Source organism: Perna viridis, chromosome 2 (assembly GCF_037379345.1).
Source record: "Perna viridis isolate PV_CMFRI_1.1 ecotype Kerala chromosome 2, ASM3737934v1, whole genome shotgun sequence".
In the NCBI taxonomy this organism is placed as follows: Eukaryota; Metazoa; Mollusca; class Bivalvia; order Mytilida; family Mytilidae; genus Perna; species Perna viridis.
In genome coordinates, this window is record NC_142446.1 from 14880151 (window position 1) to 14903906 (window position 23756).

Below are 23756 nucleotides of genomic sequence, written 5' to 3' on the forward strand. Positions count from 1 at the left end.
CAAAATTTAAAATCAATTGGTAAAAGCATTACAAAAAAAAGTGGAAAACTGTAATTTCACTGAAATTTTCTAAGTCCAAGGGCTGTAACTTCCATAAAAATCATTCAACCGTAACCAAAGTCAAACTTAATCTGTAACTTCTCATAGTAAGACTACATACAAAAGATGATTTCAGTTGGTAAAAGCATTACAAAATAAAGTGTGGAAAACTAAATTCACCGAAATTTTCCAAATCAAAGGGCCATAACTTCCATAAAAATCATTTAATTGTAACCAGTGTCAAACTTAATCTGTAACTCATCACAAGAAGGCTACATACCAAAAACAAACTTATAAGTTATAAAAAATAAGTGCTATATCAGATAGCAGATAGAGAGTGTTTCTTATATTATGGTAAGCTGATGTAGAGAGGATGGAAGCTTTTAAAGCAATTGCATTATTTCCCCATTCACTTTAGGTGATGCCATATAACAGATAATAAAATTCAGTAGAAAATATATAAATTTGAGACTTCCTTTGATTTGTCTTCACCCTTCCAGAGCACCTGACAGGTTTTTTTTCTGCATTTTCAATTGTTTGTTCAGTATTTTTGGTGTTGTCTCATTGTTTATACCTTTAGTATTACTTCTTGGCTGTGTTCTGCGTTGTCTGACAACTTTGATCCCTCAGTGACTTTTGTAGGCCTTATAATAAGGATATTTCAGCAACTGAAAGATATTGGCCAAATCTAATGGTTTTAGAGATATATGCAAAAAACTACTGTACGACCCCTATGTTCTATTTTTAGTAAAGGTGGCTATGTTTCTTAACCGATCAAAAATCCAAACAGTCATTTTGTTAACGATATCCTAAAATACAACAATACCAACTCTAATTGAATTCGTTATGGTAGTTTCTTAGATTTTTGAAAGTAATAACATCAACCGCAAAAAATGTCCAAAAAGGGCAATAACTCCAACATGGGTCAACAGATATCAGTAATAAGCACAATACTAAAAATTTATTTTCTATTGTGATTTTTTTCACGTTGTTGGTATTATGTTTTGACTATGAACAGTTGTTAAATTTTATTTTTTTTTGTACATTAGGTTGCTATATAAAAGAAACTCAGTCATGAATCTACAAATCCTAACTAATAAACTCAATTTCAGTGCTGAACATTTTATTGACAAAAAATTTAACATCATATCAGCAAAACATCACAATAATTAGTCAATGTCTTCAATATAATACAGATATGTATTAACTGGTTGTTGATACATGTATAACAAGATGGCACTTGTGGCTTCATTTAGGATGTCAAACAGGATTTTTTTTCCTTAACCCCAAAATAATGGCAGATATAAAATATTTTAAACTTAAAAACAATGGCAAGATCTATCAATATGTTAAATTTTGAGGTATTTTCCATTAATTTGTTTCATTCAAAATTGTATTATTTTCTGAATATATTTAAATTCTTTCTTCTATTATCTCAAAAACAGCTGATGAAATTAAATTTGAATAAATAACTGCAATGAAGCAGATGAAATGTTTGTCCCGTCTTTTTCTTTGTTAAAAACTAATATGTGAAACAAAAACAAAACAGTAAAAGAAAGAAAAAAGCTTTCTTACATAAAGACAAAAATTGAAAATACTTCAAGGCATTTTCTTTATGTCTCCTTGATGTCTGGACAGATGAACAGTGGGTTTATCAAAAAACTTCTTTAAAAAATGGGTTAGTAAAAGTTATATGCATGGCAAAATCTACATTTAACAAATTTTTATAGCAAAAAAAAACTAAAATTACTATCTTTGAAAGTATTTTTTTTTATTTTATGCTTCGATTCATTTTACAGTAACCAAATAAAACCCATCAGGATGAAGCTATATTCCATTATAAATGATCAAAGAATTATTTTAGTAAAACTGGCTTGATCTTTTAAATTGCACATTTTTACTTGGTCTTCAATGTTTCTCAACAGTTATCTCTCAGCTAGTCAGGAAAACAGAAGCTCTCCTTTACTAAGAAGTCAGGAAAACAAAGGTTCTTCCACATTCTACCAAAATTGGCAAATTACCTATCTAGTTCTGAATTCAACCTACTCAACATAAATGTTAGTATGATTTGTCAATTTCACAAGGCTTGTAAAAATCCTTGCTCTGCATTCACCTTCTTATTTGTACTGGAATTAAGAGATATATTCCATCTTGTCATACCAATCTTTTATGCCCTTGATTCTGACCTTGACCTAGATCTACTATTTGATCTAGAATAAGATTTATGTTTGTGTTTATGGCTTTTGTGTTTCTTATGTTTTTTCTTCTTTTTTGCTTTATCTCTTCCTGGTTTGTAGCTTTCATCAGAGTCCTCTGTGAGGTGTTGATGACTTGATTTAGTTTTTCCAGACTTAACACTGTAATTAAAACAAAATAAAAACAATTGCCCAATTACTGCTGACAATTTAGTATAAATATCTTAAATGTGATTGACTATTGTGAGAAAAAATGTCAAACTAAAAGAAATGTGTCTATAGGACACAGACCTTCCTCAAAATTGAAAGAACAATAAACAGGACATGGTTGTGGCAACACAATTAACTACGACAGCTTTGACAATATATTTACGCTTTCTCGTTAATTATCAATTTAAGATTTTGATCATTCCAATGCAAAGTTTTCAGCAACAAAAAATTACAAAACCCTAAAAAGAAAACAAGAATTAATAGCAGAGCCAGTGCATCATTAGTACCCATCAAGCTGAATCTGTGTACACAATTTAAAATTGATCCAATAAAGTGTTACAAAGTGTCTCTTTCGGCAAGTTCAATATAGGAAATCAAAGAAGAACAATATTACCCCCTTTTTGTGAGAGACAGTATGAAAGCGAAGACAGTCTGAGTTTTGGGGAAAAAATTATTCAAAGGTAGTTATACAACTTTTCATTCATAATAGTTTTGTAACTTGATATTCTATACCTTCCATCTTTGCTGTGGTCATCTTGTCTAAATTCTGCCAATAACTCAGTTTGGTTCAGTATAACTTCACGAATAATCTAGAAAAAATATTTCTAAAATACATTGAAATTATTCAAATAATCTCTAGTTATTCACACTATTAACATGTCTGATGCCACAGACCTAATCATGATATTGTGCAGTCAATTGAACATTTTACATCTTACTATGATACAGTCCCTCTCACTGCAAATTTTATGAAGAAAAATTATTGATACAACTTTTGTCCTGCATACAAAATTTTGTGTATACAGGCTACTGTATACTAGTTTATTTTTATTGACTGCAAAGAACAAAACCACCTTAAAAAATGCATGATTGTCATACTTATTTTAGTGATTTAGCTTGAATTAACTAGCATAGTTAATTCAACAATCTTTAGATGCTAACACATTATCTTGTGGATACATGTCAATGTGAAAGTTATCTGTTCAATACAAAGGAGAAGGGACGATAAAGGGTCTTATTGGCCTAAAATTCAACTGAAAATTACTAGTAATCATAGTGTTGAATGGTTTAACTGTGAATCTGGAGACTTCAATCCATCACAAAGAGAAAACATAAAGACTTGATAATTCCAGCATTTAAAGAACAAAAAAAAATGCTTCAAATTTACCAACATTCAGATATTCTGTCAAATTTTATACTTTTGTGTCACTTTCTGGTCATATTTTTGGCAAGGAAATGGTGTCCACACCCAAGAAACAACTTCACATTTAGTGAATACATTCATTATTACATAGTTTATCATAGGGTGTGGACATAGCTTTCTGGATGTTAATATGTCCGAAAAAAAACAACAAAATTTACAATTCTCAGCAGCTTTTGTTCAATGATGTAAAATTGTGGCACCATTATGACATCATAACAACAAACTAATGCCACAAATAATTAATTTTTCCTTATTTTCATATACATGTATTTAACTATGTTATAAATAACTTTAATGTTATAATAACAAAATTGATATTTTCAGGCAATATTCATAGACTAATACCCCTACACCATTTTATCATAATACATGCATTACATGCACAAGTAGTTAAAGTTAGTTAAGTTCCCATTTCTGTTATAATTTCCAGTTTTTGTTTAGAAAGTTTAGCTTGATTAAGTGGACCATTTGTGCTATAAATATTTATAAGAACATCTTACCATGGCTCAACTTTTTTTATTCTGGTCATCATACCAAAGCTGGCTTTTCCCATTGCATGGTCATGTTTGTACTCACAGCCATTACTAAAGACATTTCATCTTATAATAGGCAAAGCCAAAATAAAGTGCTGTTTTAAATATTCATAAAATTGCTAATTGAACCCTTTTACTCTGATTCTGTTAGCATGAGATAAGGCCTTAAAAAATATTCAGATTGTTATCAAACATTTTTCAAAATTTTAGGCAGGTGGGCAAGTTTATTTTTTTTTATCAAATTTGGTGAAAAGTACTTGAATGAAATTAACCTAAATTGGGCAAAAAATCAAAATAAAATTTTTCAGGGTGGGTGACATAGTTTATTCGGGAAGAGATGAGAACCTAGATTTTTTTATTTTATTTTGGCCTAATCAAGTTTCTTCAAAATATACCATACTTCCAAATATACCTGTCAACGCCATCAAAATTCTGTCCGACAAATACAATACTTTCAACTTGAAAAGTGACAATAGCTTTTGTAACAGAATATACAGGATTATGGAATACTGGTGTACTAGATAGCACAAGATCCAATGTATAATCAGGTCCTTACCATTTATTCAGAAGACTGACAAGTATACTTTGAAAGTTTATGATATACTGCTCAGAAAACTAATGAACCATAAGTTCATGATAATTATAATTTTAACAGAAGTCTGAAATAGTCTCTCAATAATGATATTATCTTTAACTAAAAAAAAAAGATCTTAAAACAATGAACACTGAGAAAATAACAGAAGATCACAATAAAGAGGTTATTGTTGGACTAAACCATATTCTTAGATGTAAATGACAGAGAGAAGGAATGTTCCAACTGTGTAGGACTGAAAATGATCAAATTTGTGCCTTTTTTCTTCAATGACAATACACTTGGTATAGTCACTGCTATGTGGCATTCATTTTCTGAAATTGATCTTAAACAGTAGCACCTAACATAACATTAAGAGCAATAAAAAAACATTTTTTCATTTTATTCTCAAAGTTAGACATGTTTGTGAGTCATACAAATCTGAATGAATTGTACAGTGCCATAATATTTTCTACAGAAAGATATCAAACATCAGAATATTCCTTAACTGCGCTTAAACTTAAAATTCATAACATCATCCATTACATTAAGGTATTTTAAACAAAATATCAATTTTGCTTTACAATAAAAGGGTAATTGCATAAATAATATTATGAAATATAACCTTCGTTATTATTGGATACAGTTTCAATTAGACTAAACCCTACATTTTTGATACAAATGACAGAGAAGGAATTTTCGAAAGAACTGATAAATATTATACTCACAGTCATGCAATATAAATACTACTCTGGAAAGTATTCCAAATATTCATGCACCTATGATATCAACTCACCTCTGTGTAGGATTTCTTGGTAATGTGAACATTCTTTGCCCTGTATGACTGACGCCTTCGCTTATAATCCCTCTGGGCTTTTAGATACTCAATGTAGCTAGTAGGCTTATCTTTATCCTCTGAAACAAAACTGGTTAATTTAATATGGGATTTAATCAAAAAAAAATCTGTAATGCCAAAGATAGTATCCATTCAATCTATAACACTAGAGGCTAAAGAGAGCCTGAATCGCTCACCTGGTTAACTATTTGCTTATTTGAAAAACTTGAGGAATGAGACAAGGTAAATTAAAATCAAATGATTTGTCAAATCCAGGGAATGCTTTTAATAGCATTTTTATGACCTGAACCAGAATTTTGCTAAAGGCAACAATTTTTAAACTATTTACCATTAACTGTCTTCCTTCCCTTATGTTCCATTTTTAGTATAGGCAGCCATATCTATTCACAGATTAAAAATCACAACAGTCATTTTGAGCACAATACACTAAAGAACAAATATGCTTATTTTCATTAAATGATCTTAAATGGTTTTAAAGAAGATTTTCAGAGTTGTACATGTGAAAAAAAGGACTGTCTCATGAGGCTGAACAATATTACCCCTGCAAGAATTTTGCTAAGACAATGGTATTTGAATTATTTGCAAAAAATGCCTTTTGACCCCTATGTTCTATTTTTAGTAACAATGGCCATGTTTTTTCATATATCAAAAATACCAACAGTTGTTTTGAGTGGGATACCCTAAGAAACAAATATGCCAACTTTCATTGAATTCTGTGCAATGGTTTTTGAGAAGATTTTTAAAGTTGTACATGCCAAAAATGAAAACAAAAAACTGTTTCAGGGGCTGTAACTCCTACATCAGTTGACAAATCGTTTAGAAAATTTCAGCATAAGTCTGTTTCATGATGCTGAATAATTTTATCTTTTGCCCAGAAACTTGCTACAGGCAACGGTTTTTGAGTTATTTGCAGAAAAACTGCCTTCAGACACCTATGTTCTATTTTTAATAATGGTGGCCATGTTTTTTCACGCATCAAATATCCCAACGGTCATTTTGTGCAGAACAACCTAAGGAATAATCATGCCAAGTCTACATCCTGTTCGTGTAGTAGTTTCAGAGGAGAAGATTTTTGAAAATTTATCCATGACAATGACAACAATGATGAGCTAAAGTTTATACATGTAAGGTTTCACCAACCATTTCTAACATTTCCATTACTTTAAATGTGAAAAAAAAATTTCAATGTTTCACTGTGAATTCCCAGGACAAATGACACCTTAAAGTTGCATACCATTGCAAAACTAAGAAAATATGGCTTTCAAAACCATAATACTAATTGTACGATGATCTTAGAAATTTTTCACAGAATTTAATAGAAAAAACAGTACTTAAAATCCACATTTTTAACTTTTCTGCTGACTGACAGCATGGAGCTAAATTACTTACACATGTAAGAAAATATTCATACACTCTGTATTAAATTACATATTATGATCTTAAAGAACACACTCTCAGCTTTATTTTGGGGTCTGTTTTTTTACAGATCAATATTTAAACTGCTATGTTTAACACGAATTTCAGTGTTTTACATAACACAGATGGACACTCATATTTAGTCTTAATAACGTATTATCAGTATCTAATTTTGAAAACCTATAGTTCCTAAACTTGGTTTATATCATTATTAGATTTAAAGTTATTTATTCACATAAGGGTTGTACAAGAGTTTTTTAATTTGTTGGTTTACGAATCTGCCGACCCGATTTTTCCAGCTAAAACAAAAAAATAAAAATGGAATTTCAGTTTTCCAATTATTCTTTTTCCTGACTACAAAAAAAAATTAGCAAGTCCAAAATTGTAACATCTACTTTTTTAAAATAAAGTTACGGACAACGCTTGCATCTGGTTTTGTTCATTCAACTTTACAAAGTAAAGTCAATGAGCAGATCAAACAAAAATGGCCGCATAAATTTCACCACTTCAATAAAATCGTGTTAAGGGTTTTGGTAGTTTAGGAAACAAGTTAACACTGGCTAGAGATGATAAAATCAAAATTCCTTTAATTGAAAAGAATGTAAACAGTTCCTATAAATCAATTAAGAGTTTAAAAACTTTTTGGATTTGTTTTTATTCTCAACAAGAAGTAGATAATATAAAGGGGAGATAATTGGTGGAAAAATCAAAGCTATAAAGTTGTGTGTGGAAATATGCAAGAGAGCTTAAAAAACAATTGAGAAAATTCAGTAATAACGTAATTTATTGCCTTCTTTTTTTCTGAAGACCATTTCACCCTCCAAAACCGTTGAAATTTTATAAACAATGTTTAAATCACAGGGTAATTTTAAAGGGAAATCATGCAAAAAAAGACAAGTTTCATTGTCTTCCAATTAAGGAAAAATTACTATTTTTTAATTTGTTTTTGAAATTGAAAAAAAAAACATAAGTAAATTTAATTTGTTTAAAAGTTTTATGTACTCTCTCAGTATAAAGATACAAAAAATAGAGAAAATCAGCACTGAAGCATTGCACACTGAGTTTATTTGACACTTAAAAAATTGGAATGAGAATTTGTGTTTATAAATGATATGTAGGTACATATGTACAGTAGATTAGAATCCCACTTCTAAACTGTGTTAGGTAAAATAATGGAATCTTTGAAAATAAAAAAAAATATTTAGGGTATAAATAGTAGAAATGTATTTCTGGTTCCCATTTTACATTTTCCGACTGATGACCCAATTCCATCCAGTAAAAAATCTGTAAACCAACAAATAAAAAACTGTGGCCTTAATAACTAATTAATTATTTTATATCACACTATCATTTTCTTTCATTAAATCATTAGAAGCACTTATCATAAAATGCTTGCTGTAACCCCTGATTCCTAAACATTTGGGGCCATATCAATCAGAATTAATCTCACCCTTCATTATTGACATATTTACTTGAGGGTGTTATATAATATAAGAATCTATAAAGTTATACCTATTAAAATCATAGCACATAGAATAAAACATTCATTTTCAAATTTAACATAGCTGTTACCTGATTCTTTCTGAATAACTTTCTCCAGCAAATCTGCTGACAAGAGTTTATCACTCTGTTCTTCTTCTGGTCTCTGCCCTTTGACCTTCTTAATAACAAAATCATATAAAGCTGCTCTCTCTGCTGGTGTCAGCTGCATGGAAAACTCATCCTGGGTCAAAGGTAATCTGTCCTGTGCAAAAAATACTGCAAAAACAATCAAACCACTTATTACGAAACAATTCAAATGTTGAAGAAATGGATTTAATGTGACAAGTACAGACAACTTAAAACAGACAGAATTAGTTCGGATACCATAAAGTTGGTAAACAGGAAGTAAAATTGTGACAGACATGAAATTGCATCCCATGATATGGGATCCCATACTGAAAATGCATAACTATCTAGTTATAGTTGCTGAGAAAAATGTTACAAAAATATTTTCCATGCCTGCCTGCCAAAATGACTGATTGATTGATTGATTGTTGGGGTTTAACGCCAGAGCAGCAATATTTCAGCTATATTCAGGTGATAAAATTTAAGCTAAGATGCCAGGAATCGAACCTGGGATATTCAACATTCTAAAAGTTGACTAACATGAGTGCAACCCAGCCAAATATTTATTGGTAAAACATTTTTTAAAATTAATTTTTTTTTTGATTTAATGAATCATTTACCTTGACCTTTCACCTACCAAATAGAATGCATTGCCAGGCACAGTTTGATACAATCCAAGAGGTTGAACAACATCCAGACTCAATACAGCTCTTAGTTAATATTGTGATGTTTGACAAACCAGAATTAAAGTAGTCACTTAGATATAGGAAATAAGCAATTTATACAAATTTGAAGAAAATCCTCATTTCAGACCTTGTTTTACTTTTAATTTCTATACTATAAGGGCCATAACTCTTTTATTCCATCAAAACATGGAACCTATAAGTACAATTTCATAGAGATCAAACACACCTTAAATCAAGATATTGCCCAAGTACCAGAATTGTGTTTTTGACTCCCTGTGGCCTTCAAAACTTATCATTGTGGTATATATATTTTTTTGGTACATCTTTAATATCTGTATATTTTTACTGTTGATATTGTTTACAAACAAGTCAATAAACCTTCCTAAATTGTGAAGGTTATTATTCCCAGATTCAATCACTGTCTGACTATTGTGGTATAGAACCTTTTGAAACAAGTTATGTTGTTAAATTCTATGAAATGCTTGCTTTTGGCCCTAATTCAAATACTGTTGGGTTCATATCAATACCAATAGAAACTTGTTCAAAATTTAAGCAAGATCCACCGTCTATTATTTAAATAATGATATTGGCCAAAAAATGTTTTGGATGACAATATTGAGCCACACCATTATAAAACTGCATAGGTGTTGCCAATATTGACAAAATCAACAAAAAGTACAAAATGTGTAACCCAAAATTCCTGTACAGTACTACCTAAAATCAAGTCCAAAAATTCCTATACAGTACTACATAAAATCAAGTCCCATAATTTTGTATTCTGAGCAATTACTATACATATTTCACATTAGAACACCATAATATTAACAAAATATTCATAGAGGATACATTAAAAGAGCATTAAATTTAGTTTATGATACTTTCTGTATAATATCCATCATTTGGTAGTACAAGGATTGACACTAGGTCTGATGAGGGAATTCAAACTTCAACACTTCTTTAAACACCTTGAAATCTACACAAAACCTGAAAGTGATATTAAAATTCTGAATGTTTTCAAAAATGTGAAGTTTGGACAGAAAAAGAGAAATAATCAATTCTTAGTTTGGTACAGTAACTTCTGGTCACACATTTTGTACTTTCTGAAAACACCAAATTGATCAAACAACAAATATTAGAAAAATATCAATAATTTTAAGGGATTGGAATGAATTAAACCAGACTTTTGCGTATCTTATGCATTTTCATGAGCTTTAATAATATCCCATAGTAATGAATAGTTTGGCAAAAATTCATTTTGGTATGAGGAAAAGCTGGTACAGGTATGGGTTTTGTACCATACCAACAAAAGGGTATTTCAACTGTTCTAAAAAAGACCTTTTATCTTAACCTGATGTTGCACATGGATTGTCATGTTAGGTATACCCATACTCATACAGGAAGTTGATATCAGACAGCATGTAAAATTGCTTACAACTTATGCTATATCTACATAAAGCCACATGCCAAATTGAAATCATTTGATCCACAGGGAACCAAGATTTCTGTGACAGAATTTGGACAGTAGGATGGCCAAGGTGATTTCAATATTTCACCCATTTGTTGAGTGGGGGTATAATATTTCAATGAATAACTTACATGAATGATTCTCAACATGATGATCTCTGAGTACTCTGTTCATAATATCTTTATCTGCAATAGCATAATTCAATACAATCACAGTGTTAACTTTAATTAGTTTCTCAAATCCAATAACTAAATAAATTGTTTTTAACTGACTATAAAAATTAAATCTTCACATGGTGCAGCTTGATACAACTACAGATGTGAAACCATGGACAGTTGAGGCAAGTATGTACACACCATTCAAGGTTGTTACAGCTCTGAATTTTGATTGCAAATAAATATATGACACATTAAAAGAATTTGACCAGAATTACAGTGATCCTTTTCTGGATCCTTATTTCTCAATAAGCAAAACCCCCAAAACCAATCCCCACCTTTCTTTTGTATCATGGCACCTTTGATACCATTTCAAAGAGATCCATTCACTTTCTTTCACTCAAATTATTATCTGTACACCAGGAAAATGCTTGTTTCTTGGACCCTTTTGGCACCTCATTCCGTATCAGTTCAAGTCACATCCCCCAAAATCAGTACTAGACTTTCTTTTGTGGTATCACATCTCATGGTACAAATTCAAAGAGATCCATTTTCAATTAATCATATCATTGCCCGGATATCATGAAAATGCTTGTATGCCTTTTTTTTTGGCCACTAATTCCTAAATGGTGAAAGTCATAACCCCTAAAAACAATCTCAGGCTTCTTTTTTGTGTTATGACTGTAGTTATTGTTAAAACATGAAGTGTCTACAGAAAATGACAATGACAGTATGATACCATTATATGACCACAATTTTTTTTTCCAGTTGTATAAAAATTTCAAAAGAAACTACCAGGTATTTCTACTTGTATATTAAACTGTAATGATAAGAAAATGGATCGTCAATGAAACTTACCTCTGTTGACTCCCAGTTGATGCGTTACATTTTTTACAAACCAACCTATCTTTTGATGGATGGTTGCTAGATCAATTCTACTTCCTTAAATTCAAACTGAGCAAGATTTTGAGAATATTACTCATAGCAATATGAAGTCACACAGTCCAAATCAAAAATGGAAGGGCCATAACAGCCCACAAAGTGAATAAGCATACAAATTGTGCTACAACCTACCACTGTGCACTGTACTACTTTTTCTTATAACTTGAGTCAACAGAGAAAAGGTCAAAATCAGTTCTTTTCTTTATCAATAAACTTTGCTTTTTTTGTTTTCTCAAGCTTCACATATAGGTATTCAGTTACATTTATAAACTCTAAAATCATTCTAGTACAAAATTGTATGTCATGAAAATGTAGTGTAGTGAACATTTTTGGTACATGTAATAACCCTACTTTTTCATATGCATTTGGTGTTTTTTGCACATTGAACTTAGAAAATTGTTGCACAAAACTGACCCAATTATTTAGAATATAAAACCTACGATAAAAATATGATTTTCTTCAAAGTAACTGAAAAGATAAGGCATATACTTTGAGCATTCAAATTCGTAAGAAAAACCATGCACAGTTCCACAAACTAGGTACCTTTGTGCCCAAACATGTTGAAAAAAAAGCCTGTTGTGTTGACATCTTTTGTTATATAACCCAAAAAGGAGAGAAGCAAATCTCTAATGTGTTATGAATACTGTTTTTGACACACCAGGTCACATGCCAGGTCAAGGGTGTTTCAGTACAACAAAACTAACTGGTAAGTCTTAATTAAAATATTCTTTATGCTTTGTGAAAATTATCAAGTAGAATTACCACTTAAGATTTTTCTCAGACATCTTTGAAGTGTTCGTCATCTTATACCACATAACAAGGTACCTTTTAGTTTATCAGCAAGACAAACAGACTGTTATCAGGGACTGCTCTGGCTTCCAAAATTCTATTGCCAGCTGCCATTTTTTGTCGCCAATTTTCAGAAATTAGAGACAAAGGATTATACTTTTTTTTTAAATATGACAGTATTAGGTCCAGTGATGAATTATCTTTGTCAATTCATCAAAATAACCTCTCCATTCATGATATACATGTACCCAAGATTCACTCTTGATGCATGTATACAGCTTTCAGCTCTAATCTGATTCTTTCATATGCATAAAATAATAAAGTACTATTTTATATTGTATTTTATTTCTATCAAGGACTTTATATTACTATTCTCATATAGTCCCTGATTTTAAAACATGTTCACCTATGTGATTATGGTCTTATTTATCTTACAATATAATTTGTTTTTTTCTTTTACATTTTTAACAAACTTGATTCTTTTTTTCAAGTGATAAAATTTCTGCAAACTACATTTCATACCATGTACCATTGATTGTGACCCTGTTTAATTATCTTGATATCTGAATAGTATTTCCTTAATTAGATTTTGGGAATCTTCATTCATTTGTTTACCGATCTTCCTGCCAAAAAAAGTCACATGACATAAGTGAAAACAAATATCATCAATTTTCTTTTATCAAGTCTTTCATTTCAAAGTGTTTAGACACTTCTGATTGGATAATCATTATTAATTGGATTTAATTTATTCTGTCATTAAGTAAGTCTGTTTCTGAATGTATCACATGGTTAAATAGGGCTTTGAAGCTTGTATGTAGCCATGTGCACATGGCCATAATTGTGTTTATCTTTGACCAGATGATGAGAGTTTTGATTCGCTCAATAATATATTTACATTTGATTGACACTTCCCATGAGGATATTGTCAGTCACCATGGCCTGGTCTAATTACCTTTAATTGCCTTCAGTCGTAAATTGGTCATGGTCAATTAACTTTGACCAGGTGTCAACACAATTGTTTAATTAGAGAGAATCTCCATTGCGGAAAATCTTACTGTCAATTTTAATATACAAAACCTAGGCACCAAGAAAATCGCCAACTGGTTATTTTTGTCGCCAGATAACATAAAAAATTGCAAATTGCAACATTGGCAAAGCCCAGTGCAATCCCTGGATATAACAAATTCCTGGAATTAAATTTGCTGTTCTTGACCAGATAAAAATTGAAACTTGAATTACCTATATCAATTCTTGCATCTGAAGGAAAATTATCAGATATCTTCATCTGAGTCTGGACATCATCCTACAAATAGACATTGCTTTAAAAAGACATTGGTTATAATGCTACATTATACTGTTATCAACAAGCCAAGAAAGTTATTTTTTGTATTATGAAGACATTATACTGTAATCAGCAAGCCAAGGAAGTTATTTTTTGTATTATGAAGGTTAATAACAAAATTACTGATCTGATTAAATCAAGGAATAGTCAAAAGAAAAGTCTGTATTACAGACTGGCAATATCACTGTAATAACTGATTATACGGTATTTATGCTTTTTGTTTGATATTTGAACCTAGCATAATTATTTACTACGAACAAAGTATTCTTAAAACATACCAAATCTTCTGTTCTGTACCCAAAAAACAACAGCTCACATTTTTCTTCATGCTCAACTAAGCATTGTCTAGGCATTCTATGACTTTTATCAAATGAACATGACACAATGTCTTCTTGCTACAATTAACATTTTAATATGATGCAAACAACAGGTGCTAGGGGTACTAATAATAATATAACATGTCACTGAATAAATCTATCATGTTAAAGCAGAAAGACATAGAACTACTTGAAACAGATGAAGAATGAATGAACTCTAATACACACACACACAAATAATAACTATATATAGTCTACACAGCATTTTACTAAACCCTTATATGCACCTGTAAATTCTTGTGATGTTAGTTTAATCACATTAAAAAATCTCCATCAAATAGTCATTTTATACCAGTATGTTACCAAATTAAAGATCTTGAGAAAATTTGCATGCAGTTTGATTTTTCCATTCTGAACAGTTCTATCCATTTTTTTTTTATTTTCTTTCATTTGATAAAAATGCTATTAAACTGCTACACATCAGTTACCAATAGCAACAAACAATATATAAACTACAGATAAAACTAGAAAAACTGTGACATGATACCTGAACCCCACCCTTCCCTTTCTAGAAACCATATAGGAAACCCTAAAACTCATTCGGATAGAAAAACAAAATAGGAGGTACACAATGGCATCATGTGATTAAAGAATTCATGAGAGTTTCATTACTTTCATTCAGTGGTTTGGGGGATTTGTAGAATAGGAGATAGATCCCTTGGTTGAAAAATGACAAAATTCACTTTGCATCAGGAACCCCCAAAAAGTCATTCAGATGGAAGAACAAAGTAAAGGAGTTGCAATCTAGAACTGGGACAAAAGGGAAGATGGACGGCAAGATCACTGTATACCTTTTCGAAGCAGAGGAGTGTACAAAAACGATACTATATAAACTAATGCATGTATCAATTCCATATATATAAATAAACCAAAAGATTACCATAGTGCTAAAATAACAAAAATAAAATAATTTTGAAGAAGAAACATTGATACAATGTACTGCATGTGATTAAACAAATAAATACAAACAAGACCATATAATATTAATTTCACCCATTTGGACTCCTTTTAGTACATGATCCATATTACAGAAAACTATTTTGTATTTTCATATATTCCAGATCTAAATCAATACTGAAGACTTCTATAACCAACCCCATAAAGTAGGTCAAGAAATAAACAATTGATACTTCATTAAATTAAATTATTATACAGCTACATTTATAAACTAATGATGATTTTATTGTCCACAATCACCATTCAAAACAATTTACATAATGTACTAAAACCCTGTATTGTACAATAAGAACCTACATAATATTTTCATGTTTTGTACTCTAAATTGTGTCATAACGTTATACTGCTTGTGTTTAGCACTTTCAGGCATCTCATCCATAAACACTATGGAGCCACATATGCATGCCTTAAAATCAGTCCCAACCCACTGTTATGGGCAATAAATATCTAATCTACAAATCCAGCCACTATAACTATAGTCAGATGTATACAGATAACAACAATTTTGATGACATCAACATAACCACATCGTTACAACCTGTACAAAGATATTAGTCCCTGAAATCATAATTACTCTTTCTTATTTGAGTTTTATTTCTAAAGTCAAGATCCTATGGAAAATTAATAGTTTTTGTACTTAAATGTACATGTAATCAGTGAGTGTAATATAAAGTCTCTGATAGACTGAAGTTTTTACAATAGCTGGTTGTGTCTGATTCTCCATGATTTGTCTTATCTACTTCTTCAAGCTCTGGGACAGTTAAGATACTTGCAATATCACACCATGAATGATGTGATACAAACTAGTGATGTGATTATTCAATGTGTGTTAATATGTTGCTTTGTAATTCTTTATATTACATGCCATAACCATTTAATGTAAATAAATATTCTCTATTGTCTATAAAAAAAATTGCCATTGCAATTGATTGCCCCAAATTATCTCTCACACCTCTATAAAGCTTATGTCAAAATATCAAGTTATCATAATAAAATGTGTGAGGCACAATCGGACATTCTCAACAAGGATAAAACAGTATACCCCTCCTTTCAGGCGGGAGTATAATTATTTTAGTCATACTTTGACAAAATGATCTGGTGTCCAACCAACAGCCTCTAGTAAACCAGTTACTTCATCCTGACATTCCTTCAAGTAACTTTGTAATTCATCAACACTCTTACTGTTGCTGTCGAAGGAATTCATACTCCTATCTATAAAATAACAAAAACTTAACAAGTAAATTACAATGTCATTAAATCAAAGCAAAACTGCCCACAACAGAAACATCAATCCTGAATTAAAAAGTACAGCTGCATGTGTAAGACATAATACTACAAAATGTATACGGATAAAATCTTCTCCTGTAGAAATTATTTCATATTAATTTTTTTCCATCATTTTTATCATTTCACTATGAAAAATTTTTCAAACCTATTAAATTGTTTCCACTATTTGAACAATGACATTTATTATAATTTATTATGAAAAAGATAGAGGAGTTCCTAATTGTAAACAGGATATTATTTCATACTACAGTACTAAATAATATCTAGAAAATAGTTCACATAGAGTGAACAGAATTTATAATTGTACACAGGATATTTTTTCATACTATTAAATAATATCCTGAATATAATTCACAAAAGAAGAGTGAACAGAATTCATACTCTTGATAAAATGGATAATATTTATCAATTAAATAATATTCTGGATGAAAAACCATGTGCAAAACATTCCATGAAATATCATCCAGGATACTTATCAATATCTAAAAGCACCCTGGATAACATGTCATATCAAAAACTATCCATATTGTTAACACCTGTATCACTGTGAACTCTTTTTACCCCACAACAAAACAAGCCCCACTTTTTTATAGTACCCCTAAAGAAAATCCTTTTAGATACTTGTTTGTTTAATCTTCATTACAGTTGAGTATGGAAACAATTTAATAACCTTGGAAAACATTTAACTACTGGTTTTATAAAATATCCCTAGGTAAAATTTTATAGTTTTTTTCAGTGGAAAGTTATTTCACACAGGATACATGTTTTATAAAGGGGTTTATTTTGACTTGGCTACATGTACCTCAAGCTCTGTGGGTAATGAGCAATAAATGTTGGCAAAAAAAATCTGGAACATGATATGAAGTTTATTTAGAGACTACCAGAAATCACTATTAACACACCCTGTACAGTTTTGTAAAAAGTTACATGCTTTACTGATATCATTTGGAAGCTGATATATCATGATTATTTTGAATACTCTGAACTTTGATGAAAAAAAAATTTAATCACATCCAACACAGATATAATGTTGCATTAAAAAAATTGAATTACTTTCATACAAATTGCAGTGTTACAGATGTCCCTGTTCTATTTGCATTGACTTTACAAGCTTGTTTTATACACAATTTGCATTTAAATTACGTAATACTGATTCAAACACAATGCCCCCTTAAACTTGATGATTCATGCATCCATGTTAAGGACAAGAGAGGAACTTGACCCCCTTAAACTTGATGATTCATGCATCCATGTTAAGGACAAGAGAGGAACTTGATTCAATTCCCCCTCTGAGCCATATTCCTGAAAAGAGCAATGGCTTTGCAGAGAAGCAATGACTACCAATCTTTAAGTTTTTAGTATGACCTTACCAGGGATCACGCTTGAGACAAGCAAATCTCCACATGACTACTGAGGCATTTAACATGGTTATGGAGCAAGATGAACGCAATTCGCTTACAATTAGACAACAAATTAATATAAACACATAAAACTAACAGATTCTTTGTGTAATCCCTATTCATTGTCATTCTTAAAAGATGTACAGAACTATACTTTAGTAACACAAACTGTATTGTTTGAAATGCTGTGCAAGTTGTGCAAAGAGAGAAAAAAATGCTACTTTCATTTTTTGGTAGACTTTTTTTTACTTCAGATAAAAAGATCATTGAAACTATTTTGCAATAATATCACTGCATAATAATAAATTGTAAGTTGACCATATTCTCCCCTTGAGATAATTGGTGAAAATTAATAATTATTTATTTTACAAGTAAATGTTTACATAATTATGACATTATTATAATCTGAAAATGCAAAACTGTTTTTTCTTCTAGATGATAAACTTTAGTTTCTCTATCCATTTATGCTCTTTGCAGGAAAATAAAAGGATATTGTTGTATTGTATCTATTTTTTTCTTACAATGTAAATTAATAACTCTTCCTAGTATTATTTAGCTATGGAACCGTAACTCATGTGGCCCAACATCCATGTACATGTGAACCTCCACCCAAATCTCTAATCTTCAGAGGTTTGACCATCATACAATTGGTCTTCACATTTGACATTATACAACTCTGGTTTTAACTAGCTTACTTTCAGACTAATTAACAAGTGAACTAACTTTAGTAACAGATGATTGACGGTAATTTTCCCAACGTAGTACCTGTCTGAGACATGTGCTGTGTATATAAGGATTAGACAGTTCAAAAGATTCCATCTCAGCACAGTATCTTGATATCTTATCAGTAATTCTGATGAGGGTGTCCCAGACTGGCTTTTGACTCAAAAGAAGACTTTGGAAAGACTTATCATAAGGATGATTTAATCAATTGAAAGTTTCTTTCTATCTGTTATAGTTTGTTTAAGATATTTGCCGAAAACTGCTAAAAACATCATTTTTTGCCTTTCAAGGGTAATAACTCTAACAAGGAGTCGTCCGACAAATTGATACCCTGAACTTTTGTAAGCCTTATCCTAAGATTTGGCTAAACCTAACATATTTGGAGATGTATGAGAAAAATTTCTGACTGAACCCTTTGTTCTATTTTTAGTAACAGTGGCCATGTTTTTCAATGGATCAAAAATCCCCAAATCAGACATTTGCATTGCAGAATATCCTCATGAAGATTCATACTAAGTATTTGGTTCTAATAGGTCTGGTAGTTTCAGAGGAGGAGATTTTTGCAAGAAATAACATTAAAAATAGGGATAAAACATGGAGAAAGGGCAGTAACTCAAACATAGCTTAACAGTTTAAAAAGAAAAATTTGACTACTAATAAATCTTATCATGCTAAACAGTATAACCTAGTCAGAATTTGTGAATATATGTGAAAAACTTCCATGTAACCCCTATGTTCTATCTTAAGTAACCGTGGCCATGTATTAAGGTAATCAAGGGAACCAAGCTTATAGCGGTAATCAAAAGAATGTAATCCAGGGACAAAGACCAGACATGGAAAACAGACACACACAACAAAGAACACGAAGTAACTAAAATCATACATACAAAGTAACAAAAGTAAATGAGCGACTCCACCAAAAACTTGGAGCATGGACCAGGTGCACCAGTAGGGTAAGTGTCCTCTGCTTTTCTAGAAACACCCGCCGAGTTGCTCATAAAAAGTCAAGTCCGGGGTAGACAAACGAAGGAAGGAAAACTATGACCCGTTGAATAAATCAGTTCTCATGGTGCTGATGGATACACCATAACGATCCACGAGTTCATGATAACGACCATGAAACTTCTGTAGTGATGACTTCAATCTTGTAGCAACATAACCTTGTTCCAGAAGTCTATTTGTTAGAGTTCTAGCACGATACAAAAAGTCTGCGTAGTTTCGGCAAGCTCTGGCATAATGTATGAGTTGTGATATGAACACTCCATAAGATAAAAAATCTATTTTTTCGACAAACATTTTAAAAATCATTAATACTAGCCTAACCATCATTTCATTTTGTATATGTGTACCAACTTTCAGGTTGAAATATCAAGCAATAATGAAGAAATTGGCAAAGTAGTATTTGAGTACGGGGAAAAGTTGATACGGGTACGGGTTACACATTTTAGACCATACTTCTACTTCTACCAGTTCGTGACCGCCATCAATTACTGATGATACTGTCACTTTTAGTGTGCAATGCCCTATTTTACTTTGTAGCCATTAAAAGAAAAATTAACAAAGTGTGCTGTACAATTAACTGTGCAAGTAAAAACAACTTGATTAATTCAATAAAGTAAATGAGCCTTGAAAGATTCAAGACTCTTGGCAGAGGCAATGTCAGTGGGCAGAGCATTCCAGTCCCGGATGGTTCCAGGGTAGAATGACTCTTTCCTCAGTACTGTGTTGCATGATGGTAATTGGTAGGAGTGTAGGCCCATATTTCGACTGAGTCTTACTGGACTGCTCAATCTGTTGGTCGCGTCGATTTTCACCAGACCATTTGCCAGTTTGTACATTAGTACGAATCTAGCTCTCCTCCTACGTTCTTCTAGTGTTGGCCATTTTAGATCTTCTAGCATGTTGGTAACTGAAGAAGTGTTGTGGTATCTGTTCGCTACATATCTGGCCGCTCTATGCTGGACCATTTCAATCCGGTGTTTGTCCTCTTTCAAGTATGGGTCCCAGGTTGTGCATGCGTATTCCATGGTTGGTCTAACTAATGACTGGTAAGCTTTCTCCTTAATGTTGGCATTTCTGATGTTAAGATTTCATCTCAAGAAGCTCAAAGTGTTGTTTGCTTTCTTGCAGATGTTTGATATGTGCTGATTCCACTTCATATCTGATGTTATAGAAACACCTAGATATTTCGCAGTTGTTACGTGCTCCAGTTCATGACCATGGAGGAAATAGCTGTTCTGAATAGGCTGTTTCTTTCTTGAGATTGACAGAACATTGCATTTCTCGGGATGGAAGCTCATTTTCCATCTTTGTTCCCATTCTGCCAATTTATTTAGGTCATCTTGTAGACTTATCCTATCGATATCAGATGTTATTGTAAGATATACAATAGTGTCGTCTGCAAACAATCTGGTTTTTGATATGATGTTTTCCAGCATGTCGTTGATGTAGTATACGAACAAGCTGGGGCCCAAAACCGATCCCTGAGGAACACCAGATTCCACCTGTATGTATTGGGATGTTTCTCCTTCTACAACTACTGCCTGATTTCGATTATTAAGAAAGCTTTGTATCCATCTGTTGGTGTTACCTCTTATCCCATAATGATGTAATTTGTGGGTCAATAAGCTGTGGCACACTTTGTCAAAAGCTTTACTAAAATCCATAATCAGACAGTGTTTGTTTACCGTTGTCAAGGTTTCTGGTTATATCATCAACAAACTCAACAAGTTGAGTGTCACAGGACAGACCTTTCCGGAACCCATGCTGTAGTGGATGTAATATATCATGTCTGTCAGCATGTGCCATGATGTTGCTGGTGATGATATGTTCCATTATTTTGCAGGCGATACAAGTCAGAGATACTGGACGATAGTTTATAGCCACAAACTTCTTGCCTTTCTTGAAGATGGGACAAACGAAGGCTGTTTTCCAGATACTGGGTATTTCTCCGGTGTTATAGGACTCTCTGTATATGATGGTAAGTATCGGTGATAGATGAATGGCCAATTCTTTCAGGACTCTTGGTGTAATATTGTCCGGTCCAGGTGCCTTATGAGGGTTCATGTTTTTCAATAGTTTAGTAACACCCACTTCTGTAATCTGGATGTCTGGCATGGTATCGTATGCACCTTTCATACTACAGGTGTCAGTAAAAGATTCAACTGATACTTCGGAACTTGGTTGAAAATGCCTTCTGGAATTGTTTATTTAAGATGTTAGCTTTATCTTTGGAATCTGGATGTAACGTTCCATCTGCTTTCAATGGTGGTATATTGTTGTTATCTGATCTTTTATGCTTTATCTAGGTCCAGAAGCGTTTCATACAGTTTCCACTTCCAGTACGGTCATCTGTTTCTGGTGTCACTATGCCCTCTATATACTGCCAATATGCTTGCCTAAGTTGTCTCTGTGTTTCCTGTTCTAACTTTTTATATTTCTCCTTATCCGCTTTGTTGCCAGATTTCTTCTTTCGTTTATAACATTGGTCTCTCTTACAGATCAATCTCTTTAAGTCTCTGTTTATCCATAGATATCCATCTTTATTTTTTGCTGTTTTGTGTGGTATGTTTCTTTTCATGCTGTCTTCTAATTTAGACAGAAAAAGGTTCCACATAGAGTTCACTGATTCCCCATTGCTCTTCATATTGATGATTTCTTCATGGATGGATTTGACATCATTGACAACATTTTCCCATTTTGCTTTGCTATACAGTGGAATCTGTCGTGGTTTCTGTTGTTGTCTAGTTGGAATGATATCTATTTCAGTGTAAACAATGTCATGGTCGGATATTCCTGGAATGATCTCTGTCCTACGGAAACTAGAAGGGTGGTTTGTGATGACGAGATCTAAGATGTTGGTACCTCTAGTTCTTCTACTATTTGTGTAAGACCATGATCGTCTAATATGTCTGTAAAATTATGATGAATTTTTGCATACTGAGTGTTCGCCTGTAGTGTGTTTCCTTTCCAGTCCCAGCCAGGAAGATTAAAGTCTCCAGCTACCACTACGAAAGCATTTTTTATTCTGGAAGCTCTTTCCAAGCTCTTGCCAAATTGGTTCACACTCTCCTCATTGGATGTTCTAGGGTTGTAGTAAGTGCAAAGGTATATAGCTTTGTGGCCGACCAGCTCTAACTTGCACCATACTATTTCACAGTCAGTTTGTAGTTCCGGTGTAGCTGTAGCAATGTAGTTGTTTTTTACTTCTATAAGGACCATACCTCAGGAAGGGGTTAAAGCAGTGTAAGAATAAGGTTTAAGCCCATTTTCCTATTTACAGTTAATCGTACTTGACTTTTTCCGTTTATATCTTTGCGTTCTGATATTTCATTTTTCTTTTAATCTCCACTGAACATCTTGTCTGACAAAATGTCAGTATTAATCTCTCTTTTCATTTCTCTTGAGCCCCGTGCAGGTCCGGGTGTTAAAAGAATAGGCCTGCAGCAGAGCTAAGCTTGTCGTATAAGGTGACTAAATAGTGTTCAGAAACCTAGCCGGGGGCTAGACGCTCTGCCCACAGAGCAACTGGGATGTGTGCCCCAGGTGGTGGAATGGGGTACCCCTGGCGTGTTACATGCTGGGGTTGTCAGGCTATAATACGGAAAACCTGACCGCAAACCATAGTGGTGCACCGTGTTGGGAAAGATGCCACGTTCCTCGCACGTTAAAGAACCCTGCTGTGGTATTCGATAGGAGTAGGAACCTTTGCGCTCCGCCACAGGAGGCTAAATTGCCCGACCTTACCCATCCCCCCTTTTTCCAGTGGCAATCAAAATTTGTCGACCCTATTATCCTTGTCACCCATCCTTTCTTTTTTTCATTTCATGTTCATTGTCTGAATATAGCTGAAATATTGCTGCTCGGACGTTAAACCCAACAAACAAAAGTAAAAACAAACAAACATTTCTCTTGAAACCGTGGCGTCGGGTAGTTTCGCCCTTTTTTCCAATCGCCCTCTCGTTGTTTCGCCCTTTTTCCCGTTCGTCCGGGTTGTTTCGC

General features: G+C 32.4%; 1 protein-coding gene across 1 annotated transcript; it reads right to left on the reverse strand.

Annotated features, from left to right (window-relative positions):
- Positions 1-1145: 1145 nt before the first annotated feature.
- On the reverse strand, positions 1146-23724 carry LOC148623768 (U11/U12 small nuclear ribonucleoprotein 48 kDa protein-like). Its single transcript, XM_088565867.1, has 9 exons — positions 23660-23724; positions 16427-16557; positions 14290-14406; positions 13909-13972; positions 10915-10968; positions 8597-8782; positions 5549-5667; positions 2958-3034; positions 1146-2396 (listed from the first exon to the last, which is right to left on the reverse strand). Exons 2-9 carry the CDS (start codon positions 16547-16549, stop codon positions 2207-2209), a joined length of 930 nt encoding a protein of 309 aa, XP_088421993.1. The 5' UTR covers positions 16550-16557; positions 23660-23724; the 3' UTR covers positions 1146-2206.
- Between the last annotated feature and the right edge of the window lie 32 nt (positions 23725-23756).